The following is a 22,987-nucleotide window of genomic DNA, read 5'->3' as shown; positions in this document are numbered from 1 at the left end:
GTTTCTTCTGAGTTGCTTTTACCCTTCTGGTGATTTAATCCTGGAATCACTTGATGACCTGTGTTGAGCTTGACTGCCCTCGTGAAGGACCATGAAGCCCTGGAAAAAGAGAAAGTCATTTCTGTCATCTTAGTGGTGATGCATCCCTTCCATGTGTCCTCCCTGGGGTGTGGTGACCTGGGAAAGAATAAAAAGAAATTTAAAGGCAAAGTTCCACACTTATATGCTTTCAGTTTAATGTTTGCAAAATAGGTGTTTCCAGGACTTCAGTAGTTCCAGTCTGAGCTGCCATGCCCTTAGAAAGCACTCAGTCCTCTATTTCCTCCTGTCCTTCCTTAAATCCACAAATGCTGTCTATTACATACTGGGGAAGAAAAAGAGTTTATCTTTCATTCGTGTAGTTCCACATTTTCATTCCACTCAATCACCTTCTTTTTTTTTAAAAAGAATCTTATTTTTCTGGATGATTTTTACATCACTTTCATTTCCCTCTCCCCTACTTTGTGAGCCATCCTTTGTAAATACAGGCTAAAATGGAAAGAGGGAGGAAAGCAATTTAACAAAACCAACACATTAGCCAGGTCTGACAGTATATACAATTAATATTCCACAACTGTAGCTGTTCATTTCTGTAAAGAGGCGGAGGTGCCTTTAATCAGCCCTTCTCTAGGACTCAGTTTGGGCATCCTAATTACACAGTGTTCACTTGTCTTTTTTTTCGATGTTTTCACTGGTGTCATCATTGTCAATCATACCTTTTTTACGCCATTTACCTAGTTTATATTGAATGCTTTGTACCTGGTATCAAAGACAAATATTAATACTCTACTTTGCATTTTAGGCACAAGTCTGCCAGAAATAACTTCATTCGGTTGAACATTAATATCCAACTCATTTCTGGCTTGGGAGAGAGAGATGTAAGAATTCACATAGTTCCTCCTTGCCTTGTGATGTGTTTCTCTGTTCCTAGATAGTTTTAGGCAACATAGTCATCATGAAGAAAAAAATCACACCATATAAAAAATACTGTTCTTGGTTAACATTCTAGCATACTTGAGTAACAAAGTCTCCATCCCATTCTTTCCTGAACCATTCTCCTCTTGAAATCTACAAAGAAATTTCTGTAGAGAATCTCTTCTGGATAATAGAAGAGAGAGCTTTCCTTTGAAAGGAATGAAGGACACTTCCTTTGGGTGGATGTTTCTAGGGATAAATAAGACTGGAGAGAGGTCTTTTTTATTTTTTTCAAACTTTGGTTTCCATCCTTAATCTATTCTTTTATGAAAGATCTTTTTGTTCTGACTCTACCCTCCCTTTTAGAAGGGGTGTCTGGAAGGAGCTTTTTTTTTTTCTTTCCCTTTTTAGACCAGAGAAATGTCATTTATTAATATTTTTGGAGAAACTAAAAAGGAAGTTTTGTCTTATTTTTTTAAATTTGAGTCTCCCTTTCTCAATCAGACTAAGTACAGAGACCAGTCACAGGCCTGATCCCATGCTTGGTCTATATAGAAGTTTCCATCTGTTCTTTTTTTTTTTTTTTTACACGAGTTGATTTTCCCCTCCTTAGGCAGCCTGGTGCCTTCCCCAGTCCCAGGGGCTTACCGTATTGGTGCTGGGCTTTAATTTAATGTGGTTGCTGAATCTGCTTAGTTCTGCTAGAACTCAGAGCTACTGACCTCAAGCCATCTACCAGCTTCAACCTCCCTGGTAGCAGGAATTATAAGTGTGAGCCATCAGTCTTGGTTAAAGGAGGATTTTAATATGATTCTACTATGGGCACATTATGGCTGTTGAAGTGAAGACATTACCTTGCCCAGAAAGAGGTTAAAAACTTACAGACAGCTAGGTGGTATAGTAGATAGAGTTCAAATCCTGCCTCAGAGACTTATTAGCTATGTAACCCTAGGCAGATCACTTAATCTCTCTTTGCTTCGATTTTTATCATCTGTAAAATGGGGAGGATAATAGCACCTTTAATTCAGAGTTGTCCTGAAACTCAAATAAAATAATCATTGTAAAGTGCTTTGCACAGTGTGTGGCATATTGTAAATACTATATGAATATTAGCTATTATTATCACTATTATCATTATGGGGTGGGGGCTAGGGTATTCAGGGAAGACTTATTGGAGGAGGTAACAGTGGAGCAGGGCAGGGCCCTGAAGAATTAGGGAGAGGAGGGGAGAGGTCATTTCAGGGCAGGTGAATAGTATAAGCAAAGGCCCAGGTAAGAATGATCATGGCAGATATTGGGATCTGGTGAGGAGATGAGTTTGGATTCAAGAAGGTTGGGTGAAGATATTTCTGAGTATGATGTCTCATGGAGGACCCTTTGCATCAGTTGGGGTCCTGAGATTTGAGCTTACATGTCTTTGCCAGAGAGGCTGGCCCACTAATGGAGCTGTGTTCCTTCCAGGCAGAGCTTTCCGTTATGACCCGGCTTCTTGGCTACATCGATGTCACAGATTTCAGCTTTGTGGCTGCTGCCCTCTGCATCATTTTCAATCCCCTTTTCTGGAACGTGGTAAGCTTGTTTGGCATGATGCATGCTCATACTACATGGTTACATACACCAGGTAGTTCCACTGTCAGATAAACCATATGATGTAATATTTCCCAAGGACACATTTCCCTTTTGGATAGATTCCCAGAAGTCAGGCAGACAGTATTTACTTTGACCCTTTTTTTGGTCATATTGATCAAGTTTTGAGTCCCCATTTCTTATCTTCCTTCCTTTCCTGCTATGGAGCAAGCTTGAAATGGGAAGAAATGTCTCACTTTATGTTACAGTTACTTCTGTTATCCTTTGAACACAATAATACTGCACACATTGGGTCCCACAAAAATGATTTGATTTCAACTTTGGATTATAGGGCAAGGTTGGGGAGCTCTGGGAGGTAAGATTAGAAAGCTGAGTGAAGGCCAGACTGTTGTTGAGGGCCTAGAATGTCAGGCTGTCTGCTAAGATCTCACTGAAGAGCAGGCAAGTGAGTTTGGATGACTGACATGAATAAATATATCTGAGGCCCTTTCCTGTGTATCCTTATGCCTGAATTAGAAATCTGACTCTTAGGGCATTGGTGTGTGCCTAATGGACATTTAATAGATATCACCCAAAATCAGAAATCTCTTGTGAGAAAATGTTACTATTTAGTGTTCCTACAGTTCCCAGAATGGCCCAGAAACTCTTTGCTGCTTCAACCCTGCCTGTACTGAAGTCTTGTGGGTCACCTGGTTCCCTCCTCATCTAGAGCTAAGTGCTTCCCTGAAAGGGGGCTAGTAGCTAGGCAGGCTTCCTCTTGACCACTGCAGAGCTTTTTCTACTGCCTTTCTTTGGCTTTCTCATCACTGGTTCTCTTCTCTCCTTGATTGGCTCTTGCTCTCTTGCCTTTCTTTTAAAGATCAAACCAAGCTAAGCATACAAACATTAACTTCAAGAGCAGTAGGGTGCCAAGTAGGCAATCTGTGAATCTCATCTTCAAAATGAGGTTAATTTAGTGATATCCTGGATAAGAGCAGTTCATACTTTGTCAAAGAGTTAACCTTGTCAAGGGAATTCTGCACCTTATGAAGGAAAAGTAAATCCTTAGTGAGGACTTTTATACTTTGTACAGTGAAATTTCATCAGTGATGGAACAAAGTCCTCACCAGTGAGGGACAGTGAGAACTCATCCATATTGCCACCTTTCCCCAGCCCCACCCACTCTTCCTAGCTGCCTCCCTAGTTCTGGCTCTGGTTGTGATACCCAAGAGAGATCATGGATGTGGAAGAGTCTTAAAATGGATAAGGTGCTCCATAGATGACCAGCATCATTGCTTTTATATGAATATCCTTCACAGGGAAAAAGTGTTGAGGTACAGTAGGAAGAACACATGCTGATTGGGTCCTTTGGTCATCGTGATGATGCCATCCTAGTCAGTTCTTGCATCATTAGAAGCACATCAGCATCTCTGAAGCTCCTTTTCTTAAGCTTTGTTCACAGGCATGATGGTTAGTGCTTTTGTTGGATGCCAGTTGGAAAGTTTAAGGGATCTGTACCTAAATTTTGAAAATTGTATCCTAAATGGCCCATGTGTTCTAAACTGTGTCCTATACAGCTTTCTGCAGCACAAGTAACAGGTTCCAGATGCCTATGTGTTTGGTGACAACTGTATCTTTTTACTCTGTTAGAATCCCCTCTCAAGATGTCCAAGGTTGACTTGTCTCTTGACTTGCCTCTGAAGAATGTTCAGTTTAGATGTTCTTGGTGGTAGTGAAACAAGAAGGACTGTAGAATTTAGAACTGGAACAATACTTTAAGGATCCTCTAGTTCATCTCCTTTGTTTTTTTTCTTTATTATGAACATAAATAAATGAGTATTCTCATACACAAAGAACAAGGAAAGCAGAGTGTATGTGAAATCATGATCTCTATGACAGAACAGCTTTTTTTAAAAAGTGTATAATTTTGGTAATACCAACATTGATTGTCCTGCTTGTTTGTGGTCCCTTCTAAACTTCCTTCTGTTCTATTCATTTTTTAAATGTTTCATAGACGTTAATTTCCTTTGGTTCATTATGGCTACCTCACTAAATCTCCCCAATATGTAATCCATTATTGTAGTTCATTTGTTTCAATTGTATCCTACTCTTTACAACCTCATTTGGGGTTTTCTTGGCAAAGACACTGGGGTGATTTGCCATTTCCTTCTCTAGCTCATTTTACAGATGTAGGAAACCGAGGCAAACAAAATTAAGTGACTTGTCCAGGGTCATATAGCTAGTAAGTGACTGAGGCTGGATTTGAACTCAGGAAGATGGGTCTTCCTGACTTTAGGCCTGGCACTCTATCCACTACACCACTTCACTACTCCAATAAGTCATCCCCCTCCAGCAAAAAAAAAAAAGTCCTTGTAACAAACAGCTTTTTGTTACAAGCTATTGTATCTAATGGACAATGGGTACATTGCAAAACAATTTCTATACTTCTAGTCTGCCATCATCAGTCTTTTGGAGTCTTGGTTGACCACTTCCTTGATTAGCTGTCTTAAGTAATTTAAAGTTGCATTTCTTTACGTTGTTGTTGTTTTTACTGTATAAATTGTTCCCCTGATTCTGTTCCTTCCCTTTCTCTTTGATTCCTTGGGTTACAGACCCACTAGTGATATCGCAAGGTCAGAAAGTTTAGTGAGTTTTCAGTCCTACTTGTAAATTGCCTTGTAGAGTGGTTGGATCATTTCATATGTCCCTCAACAGCGCCTGGCATCCCACAGCTTCTCTAACAATTTCTATTTTCCTTTTTTGTCACTTTTACCAATCACATGGATGTGAGGTAGAATCTTAGAGTTATTTAAATTTGCCTTTTGTCTAATTATTAGTGATTTGAAGCATTTTTTTCCCCATGTGACTGTTGATAGCTTGCCTTTCTTTCCTTGCCTGTTCACGTACTTTGGTCATTTTTATATTGGGAAGTGATTCTGTTTCTAATACATTTATATATCGTGTATGCCATACAGAGAAATTCGCTGCAAAGATTTTTTTTCCCTAGTAAACCATTTGCCTTCTTATTCTAACTGCATTGATTTTGTTTGTGCAAAAACTTTCAGTTTTATGTCTTTGAAATTGTTTTGAACAATTGAAATTGTTTTATCTCCTTGTGATCCTTTTAGCCCTTATTTGGTCAAGAGCTCTTCTTTTATCCATAGTTGTAAAAGGTATCTCTTTTGTCGTTTAGTTTACAATGCGATCTTTTATATATCTTTAGATCATGTATTCGTTTGGAGCTTATTGTGATATGGTGAGGTGTTGGTCAAAGCCTATTTTGTGCCAGACTACTTTCCATCTTTTCTAGTAGTAGTTCATTGATTTTTTTTCTTCTATATAGTGAATTTTTATCCTACTAGTTGGAGTCCTTGGATTTATTGATCATGGTGCTACTATGTTCAATTGCTTCTTATATACAGTACTTTGTCTGTTTCATTGATCAACTTTTTGAGTTTTTAACCAGTATCAAATAATTCTTATGACTTTCACTGTTTAGCATAGTTTAAAGTCACCTGGTGCTGTTAGATTCCCTTCCTTTTCTACCTTTTTATAATTTCCTTTGAAATTTTTACCTTTTTGTTTTTCTACATTAATTTGGGTATTATTTTTTGCATTCTATAAAGTAACCTTTTGGTAGTTTGGTATGGCATTGAATCTGTGAATTAATTTAGGTAGTATTGGAGGCCAGCTCTGCCCCTATAGTAGGCTGATCCCCTAGCAGATTAGGTCTGATATTGAAATGAAATAAGATGCTTGTAGGTCATTCAGCAGTTAACGAAAAAAGGCTTACTAATAGAAGAGATACTCAGTGAGGGTGTAGCATTCTTCTTAGGTAGACTTGAATCCCCTGTTCTCCATAAAGAAAAGAAATGAATCTGATTATCAGAGTAGTATATGGTGATTCTTAGAGCTTTTGGGGATCCTCCAAATCTAAAGGGCCCAGACTCCACAGGGACAAACCTTTTTATGCCTTTAGGTGAATCAGAAGCCACCTTAATATGGTTGGAGGCCACCAGGAAATTTTACCCTCAGCTAGGCAGCTTATTCCTTAATAAGAAATATTATTGGGCCAATCAAGACTTGGAGACAGATTCCTTGGTTTTTAGGAAAAGAACCAGCCTAGCCTATATATGGGTGTGTGTGTGTGTGTGTGTGTGTGTGTGTGTGTGTGTGTGTGTGTGTGTTCATCCTTCATTGCCAAAGAAGACCATGCCATCAGAGAAATGATGACATGACTTGCACTTGACTTTGTTTGTTTGAGTGAGGGAGGGCTGTGCAGGTCACCAGCCTCACTTCTGCTCCAGAGCCATCTGAATCCAGTGACCAGATATTCATCAGGATGATTGGAGATGACCCAGGATGAGGCAATTGGGGTTAAGTGACTTGCCCAAGATTACACAGCTAGTGAGTGTCAAGTGTCTGAGATGAAATTTGAACTCAGATCCTCCTGACTCGTGCTCTATCCACTGTACCACCTAGCTACCCCAGTGATTAAATATAAATGAAATCAGCTATCTTAGGAGGTCGTAGATTCCTATCTTTCTACAGGTCTTTAAATAAGTAACAGATGAACATTTGTGAGAGATGTTAGAGTAGGGGCCTCTTCTCCTTCAAGTTCCTTCTTCCTATCATCTTTGAAATACAAGGATGATTCTGAGCTCTTAGAGGAAGGGCCTTTTGCAGTCATTCATGATGAAGCTCTGAAGGACCAGCTCTGTGGTCTCTCTGGCTTTGGGCCTACATGTATCAGGGCTTGTTCTGACATCCATCTTCCCTGGAGCTTGCTGGTTCAAAAGCTCCCCTTGTTTCAGGCCCTGTGAGGTCAGGCTGGATACAGCCTCCCCACAGTCCCCGCTCAGAGTGCCTGAAGCCGTCAAGCTATTTGCTGTTACCTCACTGCCTTTTTGCATCCCCTATCCCTGCTCTTCTCTGAGGTTTCTGGTCTTCTTGTGAGGTCCTAGACAGGGTGGTGAAGCTTATTGCTACTTCTCATTGATGTTCCTGATCATTACTCTTTAGGGTTCTCTTTTTTAGATACATTTACTGTGGTATATGTGGGAAGGTTAACCACCCCATCCTGTCTCATATTTCCAAATTATTCTGGTTCGCTTCCGCCATCAAAGTTTTCATTTCTATAATGCAAACGTTCTCAGCCATTTTTGTGTCACAGAACCCTGTGGCAGTCTAGTGAATCCTATAGACTCCTCAGAATGTTTTCAAATACATAAAATGAAACACCTGGAATTACAAAGGAAACACATTACATTGAAATACAATCAAAACATTAAATATTTAAATATTTAAAATATTATCAAAATATTTAAAAAAGCAAATTCATGGACCCCAGATTAAGAATCCCCTGCATTCATGCCTTATCCATCCTCACAGAGGAAAGGATCTGATAAATGAATTCACCTTATGGTGAAAGTAGATGACAAGCTTAATTTTTGCCCCCTCCCCGGGGGATTTGCATTTTGAAAAATATTATTTTTCAATGCAAGGTAATTCCTTTGGTTTTTCATTTTTATTGATTTTTGTTGTTACTGTTTTTGTATCACCTTCATTTCCAAATAATTTCTTCCCTCTCCTTTAAGCCTTTCTTTGTTACCATAAATTGAAAAGAACTAGAAAAAAACCCCCGTTAAATAAAATTAACCAGCATATTGACTGAGTGTAATAGAAAAGGAAATGACCCACATGTATTCCTTCACTGTTACAAGTAAGGGAGTTTCGCTTTCTTATCTTTTCACTTTGGACAAGTTTGGTAATTATGTATGATTTAGTTTCATTTTTACTGTTGCTTCTGCTTACATTGTGGCAGTTGTATATTTTGTTTTTCTGGTTTTATTTACTTCACTCAGCCTGTGTCCATATAAGTCCTCCTTGCCTCACTGAAATCTTCATATCTATTGTTTCTTACGGTGTAATATATTCCAGTACATTTATGCAACAAACTTTGTTTCACTATGGCTTCTATTTTGTTTTTAAGTCTTTGTTGCCACAAAAAGTACTGCTCTGAATATTTTGCTATATACGGAATCTTTCTGTCATTATCAGTCTCTTTGGGGGAAATGCTTAGCAGTGAATATTAAAGGGCATGGAAAATTTAGTTACTTTTTTGAAAAGCACAATTCAAAATTGCTTTCCTGTATGGCTGGACAAATTCACGGTTCAATAGCATATTATTCCCCTATTGATTATTTCAGTTCTTTTATCAGCATTGCCACTTTGCCGCGTAGGAAGTGCACCTTCAGAGTTGTTTTGTTTTGCGTTTCTCCTGTTATTTATTATTGACTCTTTCATGTGATAGTTAATATTTTACAGTTCTTTTTTTTTCAAGAATTGTTTGTTCCTCTCCTTTGACGTCTTGTTAAGGGATTACTTTGTGATGGTAGGATATCAGACAATGTATCAGGCTGGTAGATGATGTATTTTGGAACTGGAAGGTCTTTCTTGTTTCTCACCCCAAAATCATATCACATAGGTGACTACTGTTCTAGGAATGGCTCTCACACTATTCATAATTCTGAATTATTCTTTTCCTCATCCAAAACTTTTCTAGTCAATTCTTTTCCCTCTTTTTATGTAAGGATATTGGTTGATGTTTACTGTTTATACGTCATGAGATCTCTGGATTACATGATATGACAATAGTTAAATCAAAGTGAAGACAGTGAGTAAACAATTCTACCGGTGGCTTCATTAAAATCACAGGGTTGGAAGAGAATCTTTTCTCTTGTCTCTGGGCAGAACTGTGCCTTATTTACCTGGATGGTCTGCTACACCTTTGGAGTGCTCTAGGGATGATAATATGCTACTTTCCCTATCATTATCACCAGAAAGCTTTGGGAACAGGCATTGTCAGTCTATGACATGATTTCCACAGGCTCATGTTTGGGGAGCACGTTGGCCAGTTCCATAGGCCAAATTGTCATCCTTACCAATTGCCACCATCATCTTCTTTCACCTACCATGATGGTTGGCATACTCACCATTTCTTTTTTCCACTCTTCCTTCCTCTCCTAGTATTCCCCCTCTCCTCCTGCCCCTAATCCAGTTTACTTTTTTTAAAATCTTCTTTTGAAAGGTTGATAACCCTAACTGCTAGAGTCTTCTTTTAGATGCCTCATATCTAGAACAAAAAGCCCACTGGCTTTGCCTGTGCCTGTTTAGGGTATCTTGCTGTCAGGGTTGGAGGGATCATTGATTAAGATTTGCTAAGATTACCTAGCATAATGTAGTTGCTTGATAAATGTTTCTTAAGTTAAATTGAATTAAGTGGGGCAGAGGTGAACTTCATGACTCCATGTAGAATTTTACCTTCATATGTCTTGGTTTCTGGAGTAATTTCTGTTGCTTTCTTGACAACTAGCTTGAGAGTGGGTTGTTTGATGATTTACATCATCATAGATGATGAAGGAGTATGGGAGATAAGGGATAGGGGATGGAATTCCTGTAATCAGGAAGGAGCCAAGTTTTTTGTTGCTAGTGGCAACAAAAAGTAGGGGAGCCCATCCACTGGTTGATTCAGTAGTTCTGTTTCAGAAGTGATTTCCCAGCCTAAGATTCATAAGTAGTACTGAGATGGATGATAAACAGTTGAAATTCAAGGCTGAAACTAACAATTTCATTCTCTCAGTCAGCAAACAGTTATTAAGAGTCAGTTCTTTACCTGTTAGGAGGTAGAAGTTAGAGAGATGTAAGACCTAATTCGTGCCTTCACTGAACTGATAGCAGTAGATTTCAATTTAAAATATATTTATTAAGTACTTATTTTGACCAGAGCATATTCCAGGTGGAGAGATCAGACATGCAAAAATTTAAGAAAACTAACAATACCAGACAGTTGAAGGTTGTTGTTTTTTCCCCTAAGGTGATTTTTAATAAATCTGAAAAACAAAAATGCTGTTGGGACAAATTAATGTAATGGGAAGAATAGGGGAGTCCCAATACAAATTTAAATGTCTTGAAGCAATCTGATGTATCTGTTCTGAATAAGATGGTTCATCGTTAGGGACAAAGGAGGAAAAGCTCATCCCCTCAAAACTGGAGCGCCCCTCCTCCCCCATCACACTCTGACTTGGCCATACCCAAGCACGTCCCAGGGATTACTCCAGAAAATGTAAAAATAACAGTGAAAACCATGCTGCTCCTGTCAAATTAAGGTTCTCTACCCCGGATGAATTCTACAGATTGACTCATCTCCACCATAGTAAAAATTAACAGTTTCCTTGCCCATGGCTTCAGGGCTAAGCCCCAAGGTTGCCCAAAGTCAGGCCTTTCCTAGCACTCTGCACTGTGGGGTGCCCTACAAGCACCTGGTGGACTGGTTTGGGTTACTTACAGTGAGCTAAGTTGTGAATGCCTGTCCCTGTCCTTTCTCTTGCTGGTCTAGCACTGGCTGCTGGGCTTGCTTCCTCTTCCAAAGGGCCACAGTTTGCTCTGCCCTAAGTCACTGACACTGCCCTCCTTCCATTCTCCCCTCCAGTTTCACTCAGTTATTTCACAGGTGTGTGTCATGAGTCAAACAAGAGGTTTGGTTGAGAACATGAGAGTTGGCTCTGGGAAAACCATTCCAAGGGTCCACTGCACTGTTGACCCAGGATGAGCTGTAGTATAACAGAATGCTAGCTTATAAAGGGTGGTGGGTATAATAATATAATAGATAATATAACAATATAATAGACATAATAATATCTATATTAAGAATAGATGAAGAGAAGGATGAAGATAAATTCCTCTACCTGAATTTGTTCAGCTGTTTTTCTAACTCTAACCCTAACCCTAAAAGTTGTATGCAACTCTTCATGTCCCCATTTGGGATTTCTTGGCAAAGATGCTGGAGCGGTTTGTCATTTCCTTCTTCTAGTTCATTTTATGGATGAAGAAACTGAGGCAAACAGGGTTAAGTGACTTGCCCAGGGTCATATAGTTAGTAGTATCTAAGATCAGATTTGAACTCAGGAAGATGAGTCTTCTTGATACCAGACTGGAACCTATCCACTGTTCAAGAGTACCCAGCCCAATGTAGTTATTTGATAAATGTTTCTTGAGTTAAATTACATTAATTAAGTGGGACAAAACTAGACTTTATAGCCCCATGAAGCATTTTTATCATCTTCTCCCTAGAATACTCTGTTATATTCTTTCACCACAGATCCATCTTTCTTGGCCCAGTTCAAATGCCAACTTTTCCATGAAGCCTTCATCAATCCCCATCCAGACAAAAGGCATCTTGTCTTCTCCTTAATTTTTTTTTCAACCAATAAGTGTACAAATAAAAAAGAATGAACGAGTTCTTCCTTTCAAGGAGCTTATGTCCTATTGGGAAGAGACAAAGCATAGAAAAATAAGTTTGAACAGATTTGTAGCTTTAATATGGACTCCTGGGGTCCTTATCCTAATTTCCATTTCTTTTGATTCCCAGAGGACTGGTGACAGCTACTCCTGAGAGTTTGGTGTCCCTAGAAAGTTGGGATTTTTTTCTTTTAAGTTATTGATTTGAGTCCCTATTCTGATTCCTAATATCAATAACTAGTGATTAGATACGAAGCGTATCATTTACTTAGTTAACATCAATTAGTTTTTCCAAAGGAAGTATTTACTGGAAAGGTATAGCAAGAACAGAAATATATACTTTCTCTCCAACCCAGGGGCACACTTTCTGTCCTCCCTTCTTCCTTTGCCCCCTTCAGTACCTTGGAGAAAGTAAGCTCAGGCTTAAAATGACTGCAAAGAAAATTCAGCCCACCAGGTTCACTTTAGAATTTGGCATAGCCACCAGGAGAAGATTGCTTGCTGCAGCAGAATTAGGTATAGGATCTCAGCTGCTGAGATCGATTCACTGCTGGACTGGGTTGGTCCTGTGGTTCTCTTGAGGGCCTCAGTGGCGCTTCACCAGGCATGGTTATGGACTCCTGTCACTGGACCGCTGGTCCACTGACCTCTTGAATCTGTTATTCTGTCTCCAACACTTTTCTCCACCCAAGAGTAGAAAAATGCTAGACACAACTGGTAAAGTAGCAAATTACAAGGCTGTGTGTTCATGGTTTCACATTGGCCTAAGTGGGAAGAGTAAGACACTGGCCTTGATCCTGCCTTGCTTAGCAGCAGCAGGACTCAGCGCTAACAGCTTCATACTGGCTCTGGGTGAGAGAGCTTGTCTTCTTCACTGGACACCAGGGAAAGAAAAAGGGGCTTCCTCCTGAGTTAACATGGTTCTTCATGTAACTAGTTTTGGGATTGTTTGTGTCCCTGCCTTTTCTCCTCTATTAGACTATGAGTTCAATTAAGGCAGAGACTGTCTATCTCCACTAACACCCAATACAGGCTTTTTGTATCTAGTAGGTACTCAGTAACTATTTGTTGAGTGAATAGATGAATGATTTGTGGAAGGCCTTGAATGCTAGGCTAGGGAATTTGAACTTGATACTTGGGCTAATTAATAACATTGTTTCAGTGACTTCCCTGCCAACCTTAGCATCCTAAAAAGTATATGAGAAACTACATGCAAGACTGAACAGATTTTATTGGGACTCGGCACAGATTGAGGCTGATTTCGGGGAATACTAATTTCTTGGCTGTGCTGCTGGGGCAGCATTTGAGTGACAGTAGTAACTCAAGCAATGTATTCAAGAGAGCACATCCTGTCTGCAAGATCTGGCTTGTGCCATGCACGGTGTTACCATTTAGGTTTTTGAAGGGTACAGAGTGTGATATGACTAACAGTCCCTCATTGCCTCTGCGCTGTGAATCATGTTTTCCCAAAGAACAGCTAGTGCCCTCTGTGCTATCTGCCTCCCATCTGCTGTGATCAAGTGGAAGGAGAGCTGGCTGGGCAGTCAGGAGTCCAAGGTTCTACTCCTAGCTTTGACCGTAACTGGTTTTGGGCAGTTCATTATCATTTTGGATGTCCGTTCCTCGACTATACATTTTATAGAGGGTTAGATTACATTAGATTAAGTTATATCCCAACCTTTAAGATGATGTCAAATTTTGTGGAACCACTTGCGATAATGATTGGCTTATTAAATGCTTTGATTGAAGAAATGTATAGTGACAAAGTAACAATGTATGATATACATATGGATCAACAATCCTTTCACTTCTCCTTCCCTCCTTTCCTATCTCCTGCCCTTCCTGAGTTGGAAATCCATTTGGGAAGCCACAGATGGAGGATGAGACTTGGAGTCTGACAAATCTACCTTCAAATCCCATTCCTGACCATAACAGCAATGTGCTTTGGGCAAGCAACTTAGTCCCTCTGGTCTCAATCTGTCCATTTATAAAATGAGGATTGGGCTAGAATCAGGGTTGGGGAACCTGTGACCTCAGAGCCACCTGTGGCCCTCTAGGTCCTCAATGAATCTAAACTTTTCAGTTCACATTCAGATCCCTTTGGAATCATTGATACTATGTGATCCTATGATCATTTGTAGAAATTCATCTATTACTTGGGGGGGAGGTGTAGAATATATTCAACCAGTGGCACCTTATGGAACTATTTTATCTGATTAGTTGTTAGTCTGCCTATTCCTCCTAAGATTTCATGTCTGCACCCTCTATCTCAAATCCTCCCCTTTTCTAGCATTACTACTTCCTCCCTGGACCACTTGTTATCCCCAGCAGCACAGAGCTCCACAAAATGCTACAATTAGTGAGTTGTAGGAAAGCTTCACTTGTGCTTCTCAGTCATTGAATATGATGGGTTGTGGTCAGGTTGGGATGAGATGTGGGATTGGGATCATCAGGGTGGTTGGTATTAGTGGAAAGAACATAGGACTTGGGTCATCCGGGCGCCAGGTCACAGAATGGAGAACTATAAGCAGTAGCCTCTCTTCCCTCTGTCCCCGGGGATACTAATTCCAAGTGTGCCAGGAAAGCTGGGCTCATTAAGAAGCTATCTAACAACAAATGTGGAGGTGGATATGTTTATTACCCTTGGATTTGAGAACTCAGTCTCTGGGGTTGCTAAATGACCACCTTCTCCAGTTTGTTAATGAGCTTTCAAAACAGCCCCTCATAGACCTGCCTACTTCCAGGCCAGTCTCAGCCCAGGCATTCCTGTTTCAGCCAGTCATTATCACTTTTGAAATAATCCCACATAAGATGAGTCTTTTCCTGGCTAAGCAGGAAATATATTTGGCATCCAGAGTCTGAAGGAAATAAAGCCTAATGAAAATCGAAATGTAGTCTTAAAGTAATTTAACAAACTGTGTTCATACATAAAAAGAGACATTTGGCCCAGATGATCTCCTGGCTCTTGTTTATCTTTAACTTTCTATTATTATTCTACCTACATGTGACTGTTCTCCTTCCAAAATGGGTTATTGGGGCTTGACTCTCTAAGACATATGAAGCAAAAATGATTGATGTAAGAGAATATATAATTAGGATACTCAGTATCTATAAATAGGCTACAGTAGTCAGTGGTTACATTCCTGCAAGAAGTGGTGTAAAAGACAGCATCGAAGAAATGTAGAACTGGGAAGGGAAATGGACCGGATATGTTGTGTGAGACTGTTTTTCACGAAATTTGAAAAGAATCACAGAAAGGCCTCTAGTGTGTTGTGTAGATCTTTTATAGAGCATTCAGGATTTTTGTGAAGATGGGGACAAGAATTACACAATATGAGAAGCCGTGGATGGGTCGTATTGTGTACTGATGGAGAGAATACCCATGTCAGAGAGAGCATAGCACCATCAGATTACTGAAGTATGTATAATTAGCTGGGAAAGCATATAGTAAAAAGAGCACTGAATTTGGAGTCAGCAGATCTGGATCTGGATTCTAGTCCTGGTCCTGTTATTTGTGTGACCTTAAGTTATTTTGCTTCTTTGGGCCTCAGTTTCCTTATCTGCAACATGAGGGGGTAGGGCTATGTGAACTCTGTAGTTTCTTTTAACGCTGACATTTTGTCACTCTTTGCTTTGGTGTACACCAAACTAAAAGTGCTGAAGGAGTTCAGGACCCAGGGAAGTCAAGAAGGACTCCTGTCAGAGCCGTCCAAAAAATGGACAGAGGGGTCCCTCTTACTAGAGGTCAGGAGAGACAAGGAGAATTCTTACTTGGGTATAAATGGCTTCAGGGATCCCTTCCAGCTCTGTGATTCTCTGATTGTGGGGTACTATTGGCCCATTTAATTCCACAGAAGTGAAGGAGAGATGGGTGACTGAAATAATATGACAAGAGCTCATGAAAGAGGTAGCAGGATTTTGAGCTTATTTGAAAGACAGGAAGGGTATAGTGGGGACAGCATTCTGAGGGAAGGTGATCATTTCAGTGGGGGTTTAGAGGACAGACAGTTTCGTAGTATGTTCACAGGTGCTGAGGATGTTGGCTTGACTGAGTGGGGTATTTATGGGAAATAGTTGGAAATAAAGTTGAATAGTTAGGGTAGGATGAGATGGCATAGATCCATAGAGTTTAAGCTTAATTCTGTAGGAAATAGGGGACCATTGTAGGTTCTGGAGGTGGGACATGGGTGAGGAGCGTGGTACCATTCTAAAAAGTAGTGTTTTTGTGGCATTAATTTGACAGATAGCCATGTGCAAGATAGATTGTAGGGGAAAGATTGCAAGGAGGGAAGCCAACTGGGATACTGTTTTAGTAATCCAAGTATAAGCTTAGGACAAGATAATGACACTAGAATAGAGAAAAAAGGGCATATATGAGATGCATTTTCCCCCCAAATTTATTTATTTGTTTTCAGTTTTCAACAATCACTTCCATAAGTTTTAAATTTTCTCACCCTCCCCTCCTTCCCCAAGATGGCATGCAATCTTATATGGGTTCTACCATACATTCTTATGAAACACATTTTCACAATAGCCATGTTGCATAGAAGAATTAAAATGAGTGGAAGAAAGCATGAGAAAACTAAGCAAAACCAAACATAATGAAAGAGAAAATAGTCTGTTTCATTCTGTGTTCCAACTCCATAACTCCCTCTCTAGATGTAGATGGCATTTTGCATCATGAGTCCTTTGGAAATGTTTTAGGTCCTTACATTGCTGTGAAGGGCTGAGTCTATCAAAAAAAAGTCCTCACACACTGTGGCTGTTTCTGTGTATAATGTTCTCCTGGTTCTGCTCACTTCACTCAGCATCAGTTCATATAAGTCTAAACAATTATTTCTGAGGTCCACCTGTTTGTCATTTCTTATAGCACAATAGTGTTCTATTACATTTATATGCTACAATTTGTTCAGCCATTCCCCAGTTGATGGGCATCCCCTTAATTTCCAATTCTTGATCACCACAAAAAGAGTTGCTATAAATATTTTTTGTCCATGTGAGTTCTTTTATGAGAGGCATTTTGAAGAAAAAAATTGAAAAGATTTAGTGACAAATAGATGGAGAGGTAGGGTCAAAGGGAAATGAGAGAATCCTAAAATTTGAAGGAACTTATAGGCTAGGAGGAGGCTTGCCATTTTCTTTATTAAGATTCCTAATGCAATGTGTTAGATTATGATCCTGTGATTTTGCCAGGAGAGATAAGTGACCTCAGTGTAAGGGCAGCTATATAGATCAGTGGATAGAGAGCTGGACGTGGATTGAGGAGGATCTAAGTTCAAATCTACCCTCAGATGCTAGCTTTGTGACTCTGATCAAGTCGCTTACTCTTTCTATAGGTGCATAATAGTTATGATAAATAATTATTATAGGCAGTGGTGCCTAGGTGGCACAGTGGATAGAGGACTGTGGCTGGAGTTAGAAAGACCTGAGTTCAAATTCATGGCCTCAGACACTTAGTAGCTTTGTGACCCTGAGCAAGTCATTTCACTTGTTTACCTCAGTTTCCTCATCAATAAAATGGGGATACTAGTAGCACCTACCTCCCAGACTTCTTGTAAGGAGCCAATGAGATAATATTTGTAAAGTGCTTAACACATAGTTGGTGCTATATAAATGTTAGCTACTGTTGTTGTATTAGAACCAGAATCTACATAAAGATTAAAAAAAAAAGTCAATCTGGGTCAGTACCACAGTTTCTTTTGAACGGTGATAGTTAATGGACTAGGATTAGTGAGAAAAAATTATAGTAGTGAAGATTTAGTCTAGATACCACAGAGCCTCTCTGGAAGTTTGAACCTTTGTTTCCTCAGCTATTTCAGATTTCATCTGTTACACAGGGAGCCCCAGGAATTATGGTAGAATTACCCATCAGGGACCCTTCATGACTCTGATGCCAGCAGCTTCTGCACCCCAAGTCAGAATTTGCTATTGAATTCTATTGATCTGGTCGATCCATTTTTGGATGACTTAGGTTGCGTAGGTGTGAAACCAATCTACTTCCACTTATCCAGTCATCTGGATCTGCTCACCAAGACCTAGTTTCTCTCAAAGCCAATGTTTCTGGCAGACTTTGTAACACTTTCTCTGCCCACTCACCAGGAACCAATTGCATGATGTTAGGGACCCTACTTAGCTTGGAGGATACTGCATATGGCCAAACTATTGTCTTGAGCATGACAAGAGTACTATCCAGGCAAAGCCTGGATGGTACTCCCCTAGCACAACACATCCTTGAGGGGTAGCAGAAAATACCATACCATCCACCCCTAGGTCACAGTAAGAATATCACACTACATAGCATATATCATTGCATCCCCAAAATCAGGGGGTCTCAGTCTAGGGTCTTCCCTAGCACGATGCAGAAAATATCACACTGTCCACCTTTAGGTCACAGTAAGAATAATTTCCCCAATCAACACCAAGTGTCCAAGCAAAGTCCTCTTTCATCTTAACTTGAGGTTAACTTCCAAGTCTGATGACTCTTCCTCTGTGGGCTGACCACTCCCAACTCTCACTTGGATTTAAATGTGGGCAGCTCTGCACTCCTGCTCTGTATCTCAGCTCCATGGGACTGCTCTATTTCACAGCTTCTGCCTCTGGGAAAATAAAGCTCAACAGGGCAGCAACAATACTGACACATACTGCTAGCACTGTCATCTCAGTTCACCTCCAAAGTCCAGAGGCTCTGTAATAACAACTCAGTTCACTTTAACAGCTCTGAAAAAAGGCTTAAACTAAGCCTCCTTCCCATGGGCAGAGTTTTGCCCTACAGCTCTATTTGCTTTCAAAGTTTGGAGGTTCCTTCAACAAGTCTCTGCCATCAGAGACCTCCTCTCTACTCTCGGAGGTCTCCTCTCAGCTCTCTCTTTCTCAACCCTGGCTCACCCCTTCAACTCTGGCTCTCTTCAGTGTCTGCATTCTCAACATCAGCTCTCTTTACATACAGTTCTATTCAGCATCAGATTGGTTAGAGTCCACTTACATGTCTGATTGGCTAAAACTCAATCCAGAAAAACAGCATAAGATCCTACTTTGCTTGCTGTTACAACACCTAGTATAGGTGGGGTTTGAGGCCATATTCCTTCTCTCTTCCTCTCCTCTTTCTAGGTTTTTGAGATATTACTTTCTCCTGATTCTCCTCACACCTGTTAGACTGCTCCTTCTCAGTCTCTTTTGCTGGTTCCTGTAACAGCAAGGACCCCTGCATACACAGGAGGGCCTGCTGTACAGGTTCTTAGATCTGCTTTTCTAAAAGGAAAGCAACTTTTGAGGGGTCAACAGTCACTTTAATCAAGCACATGTATCATTCACTTAGTTCAGGGGAAAAAGTCAGCACCTTGAACTTCAGAGAAAATACAGAGAAACAAAGATCAACAGAGAAACAGACTGACTGTCTGACCCTAAGAAATACATACATCACAGATCAACAGATAGATCCAACTGTCTGACCATATGTACATAGTCACCAGAGAGAGAAACATTTTGGGTTTTCAAAGCAGGGGAGGGGGGAGAAGTAGGGGTAGGAGAAGCTCCTTAGCCACTGTCCAGTCTTGTCTAGTCAAACACTTCCAGTGAGTAAGCCCCAAAACAAAACCTCACCTCAGAGTATTTATACACTTTTCAGAACCAGAGGGCATCACAACCCTTGAGAACCAGTGCCTCATTAGAAATTAACAAAAGGTGTGAGTTTTCCAACAAAATAAAAGTCTCCCCCAGTCAAACTTCCCTTAATGGCCCATCCATGGGTAGGGAAGATCTTTAACTCTCATTAGCATTACAGTTCCTCATCCAGATTAAGACTCTATCTAACCATGTGCCTCTCTGGGGTACTGTCCTGGACCCTCTTCTTGTCTCCCTCCACACTACTTCACTTGGTGACCTCATCAACTCATCTGCATGCTCATGATTCTCAAATCTCCCTATTTTGCTCTAACCTCTCTGGACCTTCAATCTTGCATCTCTAACTGCTTTTCAGATATCTTAAACTGGATGTCCAGAACATATCTTCGACTCAATATGTCCATAACTGAACTCACCGTCTTTTTCCCCTAAACCTTTCTCGCCTCCTGCCTTCTTCTCTGTTACTGTTCAAGGAACCACCACCTTCCCACTCCCTCAGGTTCACAACCTAGGAGTCATTCCGATTCCTCCCAAAATCCAAATTGTTGCCAAGACCTATCAATTTCACCTTTGTAACATTTCTCCTGTGACACTGCTGCCACTCTAGTGTTCCCACCATTCTCATCACCTCATGTCTCAAATACCACATTAGCCTGCCAGTGGATCTGCCTGTCTCAAGACTTTTCCCACTCCACTCCATCCTCCATTCAGCCAGTAAAGTGATTTTCCTATAGGGCAAGTCCAATTGTGTCACTCCTTTACTCAACTCCTCCAAGAACTAATATAAAATTCTTCTTTTGGCATTCAAAGCCCTTCATAACCTAGCCCCTTCCTACCTTTCCAGTCTTTTTGCACCTTATTCTTTGATCCAGTGACACTGACCTCCTGGCTGTTCCATGAACAAGACATTCCATCTCTTGGCTCCAGGCATTTTCTCTGTCTGTCCCCTATGCCTTGAATGCTTTTCTGTCTCATCTCTACCTGTTGCCCTTTTTGGTTTCCTTTCAGGCCCGACTAAAATTCCATCTTCTGCAGAATCTTCTCTCTCTTTAATTATTTCCCATTTATCCAGTGTATAGTTTGTATGTACATATTTGCTTGCTTACTGTCTCCCCCAGTAGACTGAGAGCTCTTCAGTAGACTGAACTGTCTTTTGCCTCTTTTTGCATCCCCATCCCTTAGCACAGTCCCTCATACATAGTAGGTGCTTACTAAAAGTTTATTGATTGACTGGCTCTGGCCCTTGCCAATTCCCCTCCTTCCTTGGATGGTTGTGACATTAGGACCTTATACTACCATTGGATGAAGGCTGTTCCCTTGCTTCTTATAGATGCCCTAGTTGAGATTGCTTACTTTCCCTCTCTACTAGACCCCACATTGTAGCCAAAGCTATTGTCATGTTTCTAAAGGAAACTTCTTGTCTCCTGGCTTTCTTTGTCATATCATTTCCACCTGGGCCTTTTGGTTGATCTCACTTTTCTTAGCTACTCTTTCCATCACCATGTAGATAGAGTCATCTTTCTTTAGCATATATTCCCAGTCTGATAGGCAGACCAAGCACGAGAACAGAAGCCTGTAGTAATACAGTCAAATTCTAAACTTCATGGGGGTAGCATTCCTGGAAAATGGCCTGAAAGTCAAAAACACAAATGATGTTATACTGAACCTATGGGAAATAGGAGATTGGGTTCCTGCGACCACTAAAACCTGTTATCTTTCATTAGAGATAGCTGAAAATACATTTTTCTGTATACTATTCTTTATAACAAAACATTAATTCTGATAATATACACGTTTCCTAACACAGCAACCATGAAATAATTTATAAAATGCTGTACACAAAATGAAATCGGTAACATGCAAAGCATTTTTTGCTACTAACTTTTTGACCTTTTGTGCTAACATCTCAATAAAAACCCATTGATTTCAGACAATATTCACTTTTCATAACACATGAAATCTACAATACCATAAATACTGTATAGCAAATGAAATTCTTAAAACTAGAACACTTTTTAACCTGAATCTTACCTTCTACTTTGTCAGATGGCAGCAGGAAGGCATGGTGCCACATTCTATACTGCGGTAACCCTCTGTACCTTGACTGCCCTCTGAAAATCAAAGGGAGGTTGCTGGTCCTTTAGTTGCTGCCGTTACAAGATGCCAAGATTGGCAAGGTCTTGACATCACCTCCAACACTGTGTCCTTCTTGGCTGGTGGATGGTATTAGAGATTGTAAATATGTTCTTTTTTGAAATACTTTTCTTCTTTTTTTGGACATAATGAATTGTTGATTCATGAACACCAAACTTGCAGCCAACTACAGATGCAGACATCTGGCACAACGTTTATCTAACACCTTTATTTTCTTAGTAAGCTACATCACTGACTTTGCACACTTAGGCTTATAGCCCAAAGGACTTGCAGTGTGCTTTGGGGGCATAATTGCAGCATAAACTTGAGTCATAAAGATAAACAATGAAAATATATGCATGTGTACAGGGAGCTTTTAATTATGGTAGGATAAATGAGACCAATGAAGCATCCAGTAGGATACCAGCTGCTCCATAAATTTTCATGCATTGCACCTCTCATTTTTTCTCTATTGCACATAACTCTGAATGTGCACAATTGCCAATGAAAAAATGAAAATGAGAGGTTACTTATAAAATCACAAAAATGCTTGAAGTAGTGAAAGTTAAATGCATAAATGTTGAGGATTGCCTATGACTAGAGAAAGTGATAGCTGCTCAGGCAGATTTGCAGCCCATCCTATGAGCAGCCAGAAGGGTCTCTAAATTGGGGGACTGACTGCCAGCAGCCTCTGGAAGGCTTTGATTATATGGATCTTGTTCTGGCTGTTTTCTGATGGCCTCCACACCAGTAGATTCCCTTGGAGGCCACAGAGCCCCTCCCACTTGCTCAGGTGGTCCATTTCGAGGTTTACCTGCCGAGGTTATGTTCCTCACTTTATATCTTCCTAGTTCTACAAGTCATTTCAGCTAGAGTACACTTTGACTCTGAACTACACTGTCCTGTAGATTCTTGACTTGAAGAAGTGACATTTTCACTTGCGGTACTTAGTTGATGGGTAAAGGCATAGGACCTGAGAGAATAAAGGATCCAGAACACAGTGTGTACAATGGTAGAATTTTCTGCCAATTCCATTACAGTTTGTCATGGCTTTGAGGTCTGGGGAGTAGGGATGGAGTCTGTGTCTGTGATTTTATTGCTGCCACCAAGTCACTGGTGAATGTGATGGACCCTGTCTGGGTTTGTGCCAGTGGATCAACTCTGGTGGCAGGGTCAGTTAGGGCCACTTACTTCAGCAGTTGGAATGAAGGCTCCTTACTTCTGAGGCATTTGAAAATGAGGAAGAGAATTGATCAGTTCTCTATCCATTTCCCAACAAATAATCTCTCCAAATGGGCTACTGTGTGGTGACAACCTGCATCAGTAGTAGGGAGGGAAAAAAGGAAACCACGGGAGATTTAGATGCCTAAAGGAGATTTGTTAAAAAATATTCATAGCCAGCTGAAGACAGGAA

General features: G+C 40.3%; 1 protein-coding gene across 5 annotated transcripts in view; it reads left to right on the top strand.

Annotated features, from left to right (window-relative positions):
* Window positions 1-22,987, top strand: part of PEMT (phosphatidylethanolamine N-methyltransferase) — a 185,071-nt gene that overhangs the window by 17,122 nt on the left and 144,962 nt on the right. For 4 of the 5 annotated variants that reach the window (XM_072597076.1, XM_072597072.1, XM_072597073.1 and 1 more), the window contains one exon: window positions 2,416-2,523. The exons of the other annotated variant lie outside the window; for it this stretch is intronic. In XM_072597076.1, the coding sequence (XP_072453177.1) occupies window positions 2,416-2,523 (108 nt within the window). The remainder of the gene's footprint in view (window positions 1-2,415; window positions 2,524-22,987) is intronic. 5 annotated transcript variants of the gene reach the window in all.

This window comes from Notamacropus eugenii, chromosome 3 (assembly GCF_028372415.1).
Source record: "Notamacropus eugenii isolate mMacEug1 chromosome 3, mMacEug1.pri_v2, whole genome shotgun sequence".
Classification (NCBI taxonomy): Eukaryota; Metazoa; Chordata; class Mammalia; order Diprotodontia; family Macropodidae; genus Notamacropus; species Notamacropus eugenii.
This window is presented reverse-complemented; position numbering and strand designations above follow the sequence as displayed.